The sequence below is a fragment of the Bos mutus genome, chromosome 12 (assembly GCF_027580195.1).
Source record: "Bos mutus isolate GX-2022 chromosome 12, NWIPB_WYAK_1.1, whole genome shotgun sequence".
Taxonomy (NCBI): Eukaryota; Metazoa; Chordata; class Mammalia; order Artiodactyla; family Bovidae; genus Bos; species Bos mutus.
Genome location: NC_091628.1, coordinates 14,737,098 through 14,750,154, shown reverse-complemented (window position 1 = coordinate 14,750,154; position 13,057 = coordinate 14,737,098). Strand labels below are relative to the sequence as shown.

Sequence of the window (13,057 nt, the reverse complement as noted above, 5' to 3'; positions counted from 1 at the left end):
CCGGCAGCCGCGGCGGCGCTGGGGGGCGGCGAGGGGAAGGCGACACTCGCTCGGCGCCGCCTTCGTGCAGGGCGACCGGGAGGCTTTTTGCAGCGGCCGCCGCCGCCGCCGACGGGAGGAGGGGCGGAGGTGGCTCCGGAGTTGTCCGGAGAAGGTGGGCATTTCTTGGCTTTTCCCACCTCCCTCCCCTCGCCTCCCTGCTCCCCTGCCCACCCCCTCCCTCCCGCCCCGCACCCCACGTGAAGCGGAGTATAAAGGGGGTGTGAGGCCAGAGGGGAAAGTGGATGGCGAAGGACTGAAGGGGTCCCCCCTTCGGGTCCTCGGCCGCCCCGTTCACCCTCGTCCATCCTCCCTTTCCGAAGCTCGCCCTCGAAGGCAGGAACGGCCGGCGCCTGCGGCTGAGGAGGAGGAGGAGGAGGAGGAGGTGGGGGAATCGCGCCGGGCGGAGCGTCAGGTCCCGTTTTCCTCCTCGGCGTCTTGAATACAAAGATTACGGTGCAGAAGGAAATTGCACTCGCCTTCTCCGCCCCCGCCCCGGTACCCAACACAATGCACCAGCCGCCCGAGTCCACGGCGGCCGCGGCCGCTGCAGACATGAGTGCTAGGAAGATGGCGCACCCGGCAATGTTCCCTCGAAGGGGCAGCGGCGGGGGCAGCGCCTCAGCTCTCGGTGCAGCAGGTACCGGCGTCGGTAGTAGTGCCCCATCTGCCGAGGATTTTCCGCCTCCGTCGCTGCTCCAGCCGCCGCCTCCTGCAGCATCTTCTCTGTCGGGACCACAGCCTCCGCCTCCACAAAGCCTGAACCTCCTTTCGCAGGCTCAGCTGCAGGCACAGCCTCTTGCGCCAGGCGGAACGCAGATGAAAAAGAAAAGTGGCTTCCAGATAACGAGCGTGACCCCGGCTCAGATCTCTGCTAGCATCAGCTCGAACAACAGCATCGCAGAGGACACGGAGAGCTACGACGACTTGGATGAGTCTCACACGGAAGATCTGTCGTCTTCCGAGATCCTTGATGTGTCGCTTTCCAGGGCTACGGACTTAGGGGAGCCTGAACGCAGCTCCTCGGAAGAGACTCTCAATAACTTCCAGGAAGCCGAGACACCTGGGGCGGTCTCTCCCAACCAGCCCCACCTTCCTCAGCCTCATTTGCCTCACCTTCCACAACAGAACGTTGTGATCAATGGGAATGCTCATCCACACCCCCTCCATCACCACCATCCCATTCATGGCCACCACCTGCACCACGGGCACCACCATCCATCCCATGCCGGGGTGGCCAGTACATCCATCCCTGGAGGGCCGCCCTCAAGCCCAGTGTCCAGAAAACTCTCGGCCGCGGGAAGCTCTGACGGTGTTATGCCAGTTGCACCAACTTCTGCTGTATCATCGAGTGGCTCGCCGGCATCTGTCATGACTAGTGTCCGTGCTCCGAGTACTACCGGCAGCCTAGGTATAAATTCTGTTACGGGCACCAATACGATGAATAACGTTAACGTCACTGCTGTGGGTAGTTTTAATCCTCCTGTGACCAGCAGCATGCTTGGTAACGCTAATATAAGTGTGAGCAGTATCCCCAGTGCTGCTAGTGTGAGTGTCGGGCCTGCAGTGAGCAGCGGGGTTAATGTGAATATCTTGAGTGGCATGGGCAATGGTACGATTGCTTCCTCCGCGGCCTTTAACAGCGCTGCCAATGCAGCAGCGGGCATGACAGTGGGGTCCGTTTCGAGTCAGCAGCAACAGCCAACCGTTAACACGTCCAGGTTCAGAGTCGTGAAGTTGGATTCTACTTCTGAGCCTTTCAAAAAAGGTCGATGGACTTGCACTGAGTTCTATGAAAAAGAAAACGCCGCCGTACCCGCCACCGAAGGGGTGGTCGTAAATAAGGTGGTGGAAAGTGTAAGACAAAACCCGACCGAAGCGACTTCTGAGAGGGAGAGCACGAGTGGGAGCTCTGTGAGCAGCAGCGTCAGCACACTGAGTCACTACACGGAGAGTGTGGGCAGCGGAGAGATGGGCACCCTGGCAGCCCCGCCGGTGCCCCCGACCCTTCCAGGGGTGGCCCTTCCGCAGATGGACTTCAGTAGCGCCGCTCCACAGGGCATTTCAGCAGTTAGCATGCCTCAGAGTATTTCTCAGTCGCAGATCTCGCAGGTACAGTTACCGTCTCAAGAACTGGGCTATCAGCCGAAGCCAGGTCTTCAACCAGTACCTCTGCAAGCCGGTATTCAGCCGTCACCTGTTGGCGTGGTGGGCGTCACTTCGGCTTTAGGTCAGCAGCCTTCCGTCGCCAGCCTGGCTCAACCCCAACTGCCGTATTCCCAGGCGGTTCCCCCAGTGCAAGCTCCCCTGCCAGGGGCGCCACCCCAACAGGTACAATATAGCCAGCCGGCGCCAGCTGTGGGCCCTCCGATGGCCCCAAGCCATGGTACATCAGTGGCTCCGAACCCAGCCTCCGAGTATGTTCAGCCCTCACCGCTTCTCCAAACAGCGGTATCCTCTGGACAGCCCACTTCTGCAGGGGTGGCTGTTGGAGCCACGGTGATTCCTATGGCTCAGCCACAGAGCATCCAGCTCCCAGTGCAGCCCGCGGCAGTGCAAGCACAACCTGCGGGGGCAGCTGGCCAACCTGTTGGCAAGGCTCACACGACAGTAGCTGCTGTACCTCCTGGCAGTCAAATCGCAACTATTGGTCAACAGACAAGCCTACCATCGGCACTGCAGCAGCCCTCCACCCAAGTCACACCTTCAGTTATCCAGCAAGGTGCTCCTCCGTCTTCACAGATAGTGCCACCTGCTCCAGCTGCGATCCTTCATCAGGGAGTTCAGCCCAGCGCTTCAGGCCTTCCTCAACAACTGGTCATTGCACCTCAGAGTACCCTATTACCTGTGCCTCCCCAGCCACAGGGGGTCGAGTCGGTAGCTCCAGGAGTGGTTTCGAAGCAGTTGCCTGCAGTTAGTCCTTTGCCCTCTGCTAGTAGTATTTCTGTTACGAATCAGGTTAGTTCAGCTGGTCCTTCTGGACTGCCTTCTGCCCCGACAAACTTGGTCCCGTCACAGAATATAGCACAAGCCCCTGTCACTCAGAATGGTAATTTGGTTCAAAGTGTCAGTCAGCCTCCCTTGCTAGCATCTAATATAAATTTGCCTTTGGCACAACAGCTACCGCTCAGTTCTGTTCAGTTCTCCGCACAATCATTAGCTCAGGCAATTGGAAGCCAAATCGAAGATGCCAGGCGCCCAGCGGAACCCTCCTTAGTTGGCTTACCTCAGACCATCAGTGGTGACAGTGGGGGAGTGTCAGCAGTTTCAGATGGCAGTAGCAGCAGCCTTGCAGCCTCTGCTTCTCTTTTCCCGTTGAAGGTGCTACCGCTGACGACACCCCTGGTGGATGGCGAGGACGAGAGGTAAGCTCATGCCGTGTTTCTGCAGGCATTCAGCAGATGCAGAGTTCCTCTTTTTAGTCACTGCATATGCACAGGGTTAGTCTAAAAGCATTATCTACTTTTTTCCTCTTTAGAGGTGAACGAGCATTTTTCTGGTAAGTTTTCTAGAGCAGGAGTGTGATGGAATGGTTTCAAACTGCTTAGGAAATGGTCTAAGTAAAACGTAAACAATACTTGACAGAATGGTTTTTGAACATTAAGAGTAGGTATGGGAGCCCCAAGCGGTTTTGTTATTTATGAGATGGTTTTTTAGAATTAATTATGAACAGAAGCTTAATTTTTGCCAACCCAGCTTAATAGTTCGTCTCTTCTTTTGACTTACTAAAATCGTTATGATCATCTCTTGGGGGCAGAAGGGGAGGTTTTGGTTCCATTTGTTTCTCCTTCACTGGACTGGATGACCCAAAGTTCTACTGTGTTTGCTATTAGTCTGAAAAAGATCATGTTACTGCTTTTCCTAGTCAGATATTATAGGAAAGGTGACCTAAGCTGGGTTATACAGGTTGCTCTCAAACTAATTGACCGACTTTTGTGTACTTACTTAATGGTCGTTTTATCTGAACAGTAAAGAAATGGGAATGGTAAAAAATGTTTTATGGGGGAGGAGGGGCATACACTCTTAAAAACAGCCCAATTTATCTTTGACAGTAGTAGGCAGTATGTTTTTCCTTTTGCATAGTAGATCAAGATGGTAGCTGTTTTAAAGAGTAAAGAGAGAATGTCTTGGAGGGTTGAATTTATAGAGACATGAAACTGCCTGTGTTCTGCTAATCTACTCTACTTGTTCTCTTCTTTAACCAGAGAAATACAGAAAGCCTAAAATACATTACTAGACCATTGTTTTCTTAATAGGATTGGTAATAATATGGTGATCACATTTATTGAATCAAATTGTGTCTTTGAAGCTGGCTAGCTAGAAGAGTTGTGAAACCTCTCATGATACTACACGGCTTTAAATTAAGTTGATTTTTAAAGGAATGTTCTTTTCACAGATTTGCCTTACTAACCTTGATCAAAGTAATAGTTTTGATCAAGGAGTTTTGACAGAGGCTATTCATTTTCACTGTGGAACTTTGAATAAATGTGAAAGATACTTAAATATTTTAGTATTGGAGATTTTTGTGATTGAACTTTTATTAAGCCAGTTGGAACATTTACATTCTAAATGTATGTCTGTGGTTTTCACTTTGGAAAAATTGAGCATATTTCAAAAGAATTGCCATTTTAGAAAAACAAAGGCCAAATGTTTCAGTGAGGCCTTCTTTTTTTTTAAATTACTTAAAAGATATAAGGTAAAGGCATAGTTAATTGAAATAATTTAAATTCTTGCCTTTGAAGATTCTTATTTTTCTAAGTCATATATAGAATCTTGTTATCTAGCCACATGTATTCTGTATCATGTATACAAGGCTCTAACTTTAAAGAGAGACCTCTTCTAGGAGGTGGTTTCCTTAATAGTTGTATTATAATTGTTGCTAAACCTTTAAATTTATCAAATCATGCTAATACACATCTATAATTTTAAATAATTAACTTACCTCAGATATTCAGGTTTTCTAAATCTAGTGACTGTGATCTGAGTAAAACCCCTATAAGAACAGGTATATTATGTGGATGCTAAATTTAGAGAAGTAAAAGATGGGTGGATACACAAATGAAAACCACATACTTTGAATTCAAACCTGCCATGATTTTTACTAATTACCATTGTGGTCTCCTGGCATGACTTTTTCCTTTTTGTTTTCTCCTCCTGGTGGTAGGGCATGATAGAGCTTTCCATAACATGGTGTTCCAGACGATTAAAGTCAGATGTTGCTACTTACAACTTGGTTTTTAACTGTAGAGCTAGAGTCCCAGTTTAAGATAGTAGAACAAAATTTTTCCATATAGCAACTGAGGTGAGGACTAATGAGGGGCAAATTATGTAGAAAGGTTTGAAATTCTGTAATATCAAAATGACCCCTAAAATAGCTGTAAAGGTCAGATCTGGTAAATTTGTGTATTATTTTCTTGGCATTTTACTGCGGATTATCACTGTAGTTTGGGAAAAAATTGTTAAGTGATAATGATTTAAAAAATTGTTTTTACTTTTTTCTTCCCATGTTAGTTTCTGTGTTGTTTGTGTCTTCTGGGCTTCACCTATGGATCTCATGGGAGAAAAGGATACATTGTAATGTCAGTATTGTGACTTAGAAAACACATTAGCAATAAAACTTTTAGGTGGTAGGATAAATGAAGATTGGCTGTTCTTTTTTCATCTTTTGAAATAATATTGACACAGGGTAAATTTTAAAATGTTGGTAACACATGTGTCTACTGGTGTTGGCTACTGGCAGAGACTATAAAGATTAGAAACATGGATCAGGCCTTAAGATTATGTGTGATCTTTTTTTAAAAAAATCATTCTCCTTAAAAAGGTCTTAATGTCTTATGTTGGGCTTCCCTGGTGGCTCAGATTCCTGAGTTTGGTCCCTGGGTTGGGAAGACCCCCCTGGAGAAGTGAATGGCTACCCACTCCCATATTCTTGCCTAGAGAATTCCATGGACTAGGAGTCTGGTGGGCTATAATCCACGGGATTGTGAAGAGTTGGACACAACTGGGTGGCTAGCAAACAAAACACATCATGTCTTAGGTTAGCCTTTAATGTGAACTTACTGTTACAGCACAGGGAAGATGCAGGTATTTCACACTGATGTTTTCAGTGTTTTGTGATTGTTAATACAGTCTCTTCTGTGAAATTGGTCAAACTTCCATTCATCCTTCAAGACTCAGCTCAGATGTTCCCTCTGTAGCATTCTCTTCAAGAAATGTTTGCCTTAGCCCTTTTTAGTGTTCTTCTATTCAAGGCACTGTGCACGTTCAATTAAAATTACATTTACCCATTTTCCCCACAAGACCGTGAATTCTTCCAGGGCAAGAGCTAAGTGTTTTTTGAAAGAATTAATGAGCAGACCTTTCTCTGCCTTTTGGATGATTTAAAACTTGTATTGTCTCTCACCTTAAGCATAACTGTTGGAGATGCAGGATCATATAATTTAATGCAACAGAATGAAAAGAAATTTCATACCTTAAGGTAAATTGATATTTATCTTCTAAATAGAGTACCTGTATATAGAGTAGTTCCTCAAATATTTATTAATGAGGAATTTGAGCTTTCTTATCAAATAGGAGTAATACTCATTTTTGCCAGCTTCTTAGGATGGTTGCATCAGATAAAATACTTTAACTGTGAAATACTAAGTTATAAGATCTAATTTTTATTTATGTTGTACCTGCCCAGGTTAAAGAGCCAAATAGTTTACGTGCTTATCAAAACAAAGAAAAGCTTCCTGCCCTCTCTATTTCCCTGAAGCAATCACTTTCACATCTTGTAGATGATGATTGTGATATTTATCTCCTAGTCTCTAAATAACCGCCTGTATTACTACTTGACGTGCAACGCAGCCAGGTGGTTAGGAGCGTGGACTGCTTGGGTTGAGCCACCCTCTGTTGTTCACCAGCTGCTTAACCTCTCTGTTCCTCGGTTTGCTTACTTTAGAAAGTGGTGAGAATAGTATCTACCGCGTAGGATTTTGTAAGAATGAAACGAATTTGGAAAGTCCTTTGAAATGTCTAACTCATATGCTCTATATTACTGTTCAGTTGCTAAGTTGTGTCCAACTCTTTGCAACCCCATGAACTGTAGCATGTCAGACTTCCCTGTCCTTCACTGTCTCCCAGAGTTTGCTCAAATTAAGGCCCATTGAGTCAGTGATGCTGTCTAACCATCTCATCCTCTGCTGCCCTTTTTTCCTTTTGTCTTCGATTTTTCCCAGCATCAGGGTCTTTTCCAATGAGTCGGCTCTTTGCATCAGGTGGCCAGAATCTTGGAGCTTCAGCATTAGTCCTTCCAATGAATATTCAAAGTTGATTTCCTTTAGGTTTGCTTTGTATAAGTATGTGTTAGGTAAAAATACTCCTAGTGTTTGTTTTTGGCTTTAGTAACTTCCTGGGTAGAAAATGAAGATTGACTTTGTCATGATCTACTCAGCTGGTCCTCCTTCCTCCTGGTCCCCCCTTCATCTTAATAGTTATGATTGCATCACTGTTGATTATTCAGTTTTCTTATAAAGTATAACTTTTCCTAGCCTGTCTAATGTCCTGCACTTGCCTTCCTCCTCCGATCCCAGCCATCTAGTATGTATGGTATACTTGTATATATATTTCTGTATATTGTTTAACATGTACTAATGTTAGTAGTGGGTTCCCTTACCCCATGTTTTCATCCATCATCATCTGTTTCCTCCAGGCTGCCTTTCTTCCCATTTTTGTGGGTTTTGGGCTTAACATTTTGTGATAGAGCCTCTCAGATGTCTGGCAATTCTTGATCTTCTGGGTGTACTTGAATGTAGGAGACTAAAGAGCTGATAAGCAGTTCTCAATGTGACTTGTTGACTGTTAGCTTTTCCATAGGCTGATCTGGCTGGAATTCACTGTCTCCACGCCTCACTGCCGCTTTAGTTTTCTCTGTAGTAATCACTGACTCAGCGTTTCATCAAGTGTCCCTGGAGATGTTCAGACATATCAGGTATTGTTACCACTTTTATCTTTCTGAGGAAGTCTCTCATATTTCTCTGATCTTCCCTAATATTGTGGGGTTCTGTGGTTGGATCTCTCTTTTCCAGTGACCCATGTCATATTTTTTCTTGGCTTGCTCCATATTTTTAAATGGCTTTATATTACCCTTATACAGTTAGGTAAAGGATATTGGATTGGAAAGTGTATTATTTTATCATTTTGCTCCATAGCTTTCTAGCTTCCATGCTGCTTTTGGGAAGTTTGAAGCCTTGCTGATGGCTTACATATATTACATGTGGCTTGTGTGTGTTTTGTTTTTCCTTTTTACCCCTGTCCTCTTGTTTATTCTCTTTTCTTCCCTTCTCTCATTTTTTAAATATCTGAAAGCTTTCAAGAGTGTATCTGTTTTTAGCATTCTGAAATTTAACAGTGAGGGTTCCTTATGTGGATTTCTTTTCATTCAGGGTGCTGAATGCTTGGTGTGCCCTTCAGTCTGGAAACGCCTTTTAGTTTTGGGACTTTTTCTTGAATGAGGTTGTTGATTATTTCTTTCCGATTTCTCTTTTCTTTCTCGAATTCCTTTTATTGGGATAATAGACCTTCTTGACCAGTCTTCTGATTTTCTGATATTTTCTTTCCTATTTTCCATCTTTTTCTTTTTGCTCTACTGCTGTTGAGTTTTCATCTATAATCATAAATTATCATATATTAAATTTCCAAGAGCTTTTGTCTTTGGTCCTTTTGAATAGTATCTATCCTGTTCTAGTAGCAATCATACTTTCTCTTAGCTGAGTATAAGTGTTAGTTTTTTTTTTTTATTCATTTAGGTTTCTTCTCCATGTGTGATCTGTGTCCTCCATTTTTTACTCTCTTAGTTTTTATTTGTTTGGTCTTTATCTTTTGTGTTACAGCCTTTCCTTAGATGGTGGTTGTGTGTGAGTAGGGGAGTAAAATGCTGATTTGAAATTCTGAGAGGTTTTGTTAGCTTCACTCTGGTAACCTGTCCGGGCACCTCCGTATGTGTTCCTTCACTTGGTCAGCTTGTTTTCGGTATGCTCTCCTGCATATTGCTGTGCCTCATTTTCTCAGTCCCAGGATCTTGTGTTTTATATTCACTAGACAATATATTTTCAGTTTTTTGTTGGGGTTGGGGAGGGGTGGTTGGTATCTGTGGGGCTGGTTGCTTCTTAAACAGACTTTAAAACAATCTTTCTTATTTTAGCACTCTCTCTCCCCCACATCCCACTTCAGATGTATGTGGTACTGCCAATTCCTGAGTCTTTTGGGGATTTTACAGTTTAAATTGGGTTTGTTCTTGGCTTTCCCCACTGTTTGCTAAAGATTTGATTTCCTAGTGTTTGCTAAGTCATTTGTCACTCAACCATCTGCTTTCCAGCTTCCAAATTTTTGTTGCTATTGTCTTTTCACCCATTCTCTCAATTTTTGTGGGCTCATGGCTTTTTATATCTTAAAAATTCCTTTTCTGTCATGTTTGTGAGGTTTTTAGGAAAGGAGTGTGAACTGTGGTTAACTACACGTCTATTTCAGTTGTAGAATGCTATGCTGTTAAATATGAAGAAGGATACTAATTTTAATGATTCATGCTCCAAAATTTTGATCTGTAATTAGTACATAAATTTTGAGTGGAATTGCTTGGCTTATATTCAGCAGAAATAAGAATGGCCTATAACTTGGTATTTCAGTTCACAGAAGTGATTTAAAATGTTGGATTAGATTCAGTTAATACTTATTATCACATTTAATCACTAAACAACCTTGTGAATTAAGTTTTCTCTAATTTACTGGTGTGTAAACAGAAGCTTATTTGGTTTATTAAAGAAACCAAGTGGGTTGTGTAAGGTTACACACATAGCAGTGAAGCAGAGTAAGGATTAAAAGTCGTTTTTCCAATTCAGAATCTGGTGCTGTTTCCACTGCTCATAAGGCCAACACGAGGTGAGCCCCTAAGGAGTATTAGAGTGGCTGAAAACCTGAAAGAAGGCAGGCCTCGTTGATTTGTGTCTTAGTACAAATCATGGAATTGCCCTAGAACATATCAGCATTTACCTGTGACCCTTTGATGAGGAAAAAAGTGGGCAGAGTCATAAGATTGATGTACCTGGAAAATACAGTAGACAGACAAATGTTAGATGAATTAGTTTTAACATTTTGGGGGGAAAGTTGTATGAAAATTATCTTTTCAGGAAAACCATTTTAATTTTCTAATCTAAATTCTGTCTTTGTAACATTGGCTTCAGTATTGCAAAGCAAATAGATTTTTTTTTGTTTGTTTGTTTAGAAACTTCAATTAAAAAATATGAAACTGCAGAGCACACCCTGTTCTGGTACGGCATTATCTGAACCATAGTGGTTGATTTTTGCTGTGTCACTGTGTCTTTAGGGTTGACTATGTCATGGTAAGAATATGCTTTAGTGGCTTATTAAAAGAAATGACATGAGGGGAAAAATGATAAAGGATGTTTATGTTATTTTAAAAGAATGATCTGTCTATATTGAGTTTTGGATTCCAGGTTGACATTTTTCCTAGGCTCGCGTATATTCAAAGGGCCCACTCTCTCCAACCCTTCACTTCTTCTTTACCTATCAGCTAGACCTGAAAATCTTACTGGACCTTTCAGCCTCATGAGGTCTAGTTGAGCTTTGTTTTCCTTCCTTGAGGCACCCATTCTCATTTACTTTCAGTTCAGCTCTTCTATCAGACTCATCGTTGGAGTTCTTTGGATTTGTGTCCTCTTCCCATCTCCTCCCTTTTCCCTAGGTAGTAGAGCTCTTCTTAGCTCTAGACTGATGTGGGCCTTTGCCTTAAATGTTATCTCTACTTGCGTTCTCACAGCCTCCCAGTCTCAACAGATCACAAGCTTAACCTCCTCATTACTTGACCTCTCAAATTTATTAGTCATCCTCATTTTAATAAATGTTATTTCTCATTCTAGTTCTTCACTTTAGGAGCCTCAGTCATTTCTTTCCCTCACCCTCTACATTCTGACCATTACTTTCTAAATATATCTTGAATTTATCTTTTCTTTCGCTATCTCTGTTGCCACAACTCTAGCCTAAGATAACATACTCAACTCTGAAAAGTACTGCAGTTGCTTCTTCACCAACTTTCTGCATACATTCTTGCCTTTCTCTGATTTTATGTCTTGTAGTCAGAATGACATTCTTAAAATGGAAATCTGTTTCAGTTACTCACTTGTCCCAAATCCCTAAGGCATTTCCACTTTTTTTTTAAGGTGATTCCATTTTGCTTTTGCTCCCTTCTGGCTTCATATGCTATTTCCCCTCACTTTTTGAGTCCCATCTGCCTCCTTTCAGACCCTCAGGTTGTCATCCTTTCTTGCTCTGTCCTCCAGGCTTTGGCTTGGACTGTTCTTTTAGCCAAAACGTGTTCTATGTCATCTTTCCTCCTTTCCTCCCTAAAGCTTCACTGTCACCTTAAGAGGCCTTCTCTGATACACCAGTCTAAACTTAGATTCTTTGTTAACACTGTTTAAGATCACCTTGTTATTTTATAGTGCTTAGTACAGCTTGTAATTTGTGTGTGATTATCTGTTTGATTTTAAGCTTCACAAACAGGTTTTTGGTTTGCTACTATTTATACAAAGTATATGTTGGTATCTGACAGTAGGTACTCAGTCAAAATCTGTTTAATAAGTGAAGAAAAAAAAAATTTAATGTTGGCATAAAGACAACTTCTTTTTAAAAACACTATTATGACATATTTGAAAGGTAAATAAGTTTTTGATACATCATGTGATAACACTATTTTCTCCTTTAGTATAGTTGATTGAGAGAGTTGATTGAAAATTGATTGATTACTTTTTGCTGTTCATGAGCAAAAAGCAATGCAGTATTACTTGCTGCTTTTAACAAGCATCTCCGTTTGTTTTTGCACATATGTTTTGTTTATGTAAGTTTATGATGAGTTCTCCAACTTAAACCCATTTATTTCTACATTGTGTCAGTATTTTTCTTTATCTCCTTTTGACTGGTTCAGCTCTTTAGCATAAATGATTCTCAAATATCTAAGTATTACCTTGAAAGTTCTTTGCAGTTTCAGCTGTTTAAAATATAAACATTTAACTGGCAAAATGCCACTTGTTTGTATTAAGAGTTTCCTTTGTTAGTGTAGTAAGTGTTGAGTTAATTACTTGTTTAAAATTCCTAACCATTCTGTTTTGCTTATGGTCACTGTAGTTACTTGTTACTAAACTAGTAAGTTATGGTTTCTGTTAAGGGCAAGGAACCATGAAAAACATGTGGCAGTGATTAGAATTAGCAATAAATTTAATTGATTATATATGGATATTAAATGGGAGTAAAAAAGTATTAAGAGATGAGGCCTTTTCAGGTTGGGGTTATTAAAAACAGGAGGGAAAATACAGAATATGTTGTAGTTCAGGGGTCATCAGAGGCTAGTTTGAGAGTCTTCAAAGGTTTTCATATCCTTTTGTGGACATACCAGTGTTAAACCTGGCTGTGTGGCTTAAAACTGTATTTGTGTTGACTGGGGAGAAGATTCACCATGGCTTGATTTTATTAAGGATTAGATCGTGGTGAATGGTATTGCCTTTTCTCATCCATGGAGCCATAGAATAAAGCGTACTGAGCTTCCTGGGGATAAGACAGATGAGATAGCATCTTATTTTTCCAGGCAGCCCAGATTATTTTTATAATACTGATTTACTACCTAGGCGAGGAGCTCCTGGTACTCAGTGTACGTGTCTGAGTATTCTTTTTCTGAGTAATTGTAGATGGATGGATTGATTATAAAATTGCTCACTGTTGATGAGACTTTATTCTCTCTCAGCTCTCCTAGTTACCTAGTTTCTTTGGTTATTAGGGTTAGTGTATATCTCCATGTCAACAAGCCATGTATTGACTAGTTAGTCAAACAACATATAGATGTATAGTTGAAATAATATCTAGCATTACATTTTTGCTATCATATGGGTATGATATATTTCTAGTGGTGATAGTAATAAAACCTTACTCTTGTATTATTTTTGTGGGGCAAGGGTTTAATAAAACCATT

At 42.2% G+C, this 13,057-nt stretch overlaps 1 protein-coding gene across 9 annotated transcripts in view; it reads left to right on the top strand.

The window, feature by feature from the left end:
* Positions 1 to 549: 549 nt before the first annotated feature.
* TSC22D1 (TSC22 domain family member 1) overlaps positions 550 to 13,057 on the top strand; it is a 122,934-nt gene continuing 110,426 nt past the window's right edge. For 5 of the 9 annotated variants that reach the window (XR_011466276.1, XM_070380260.1, XM_070380261.1 and 2 more), the window contains exon 1: positions 550 to 3,404. Coding sequence is in view for 8 of the 9 variants with exons in the window: in XM_070380260.1 (XP_070236361.1) it covers positions 550 to 3,404 (2,855 nt within the window). In the remaining variant the exon portion in view is untranslated. The remainder of the gene's footprint in view (positions 3,405 to 13,057) is intronic. The other 4 variants (XM_070380264.1, XM_070380265.1, XM_070380266.1 and 1 more) reach the window with 1 other exon arrangement.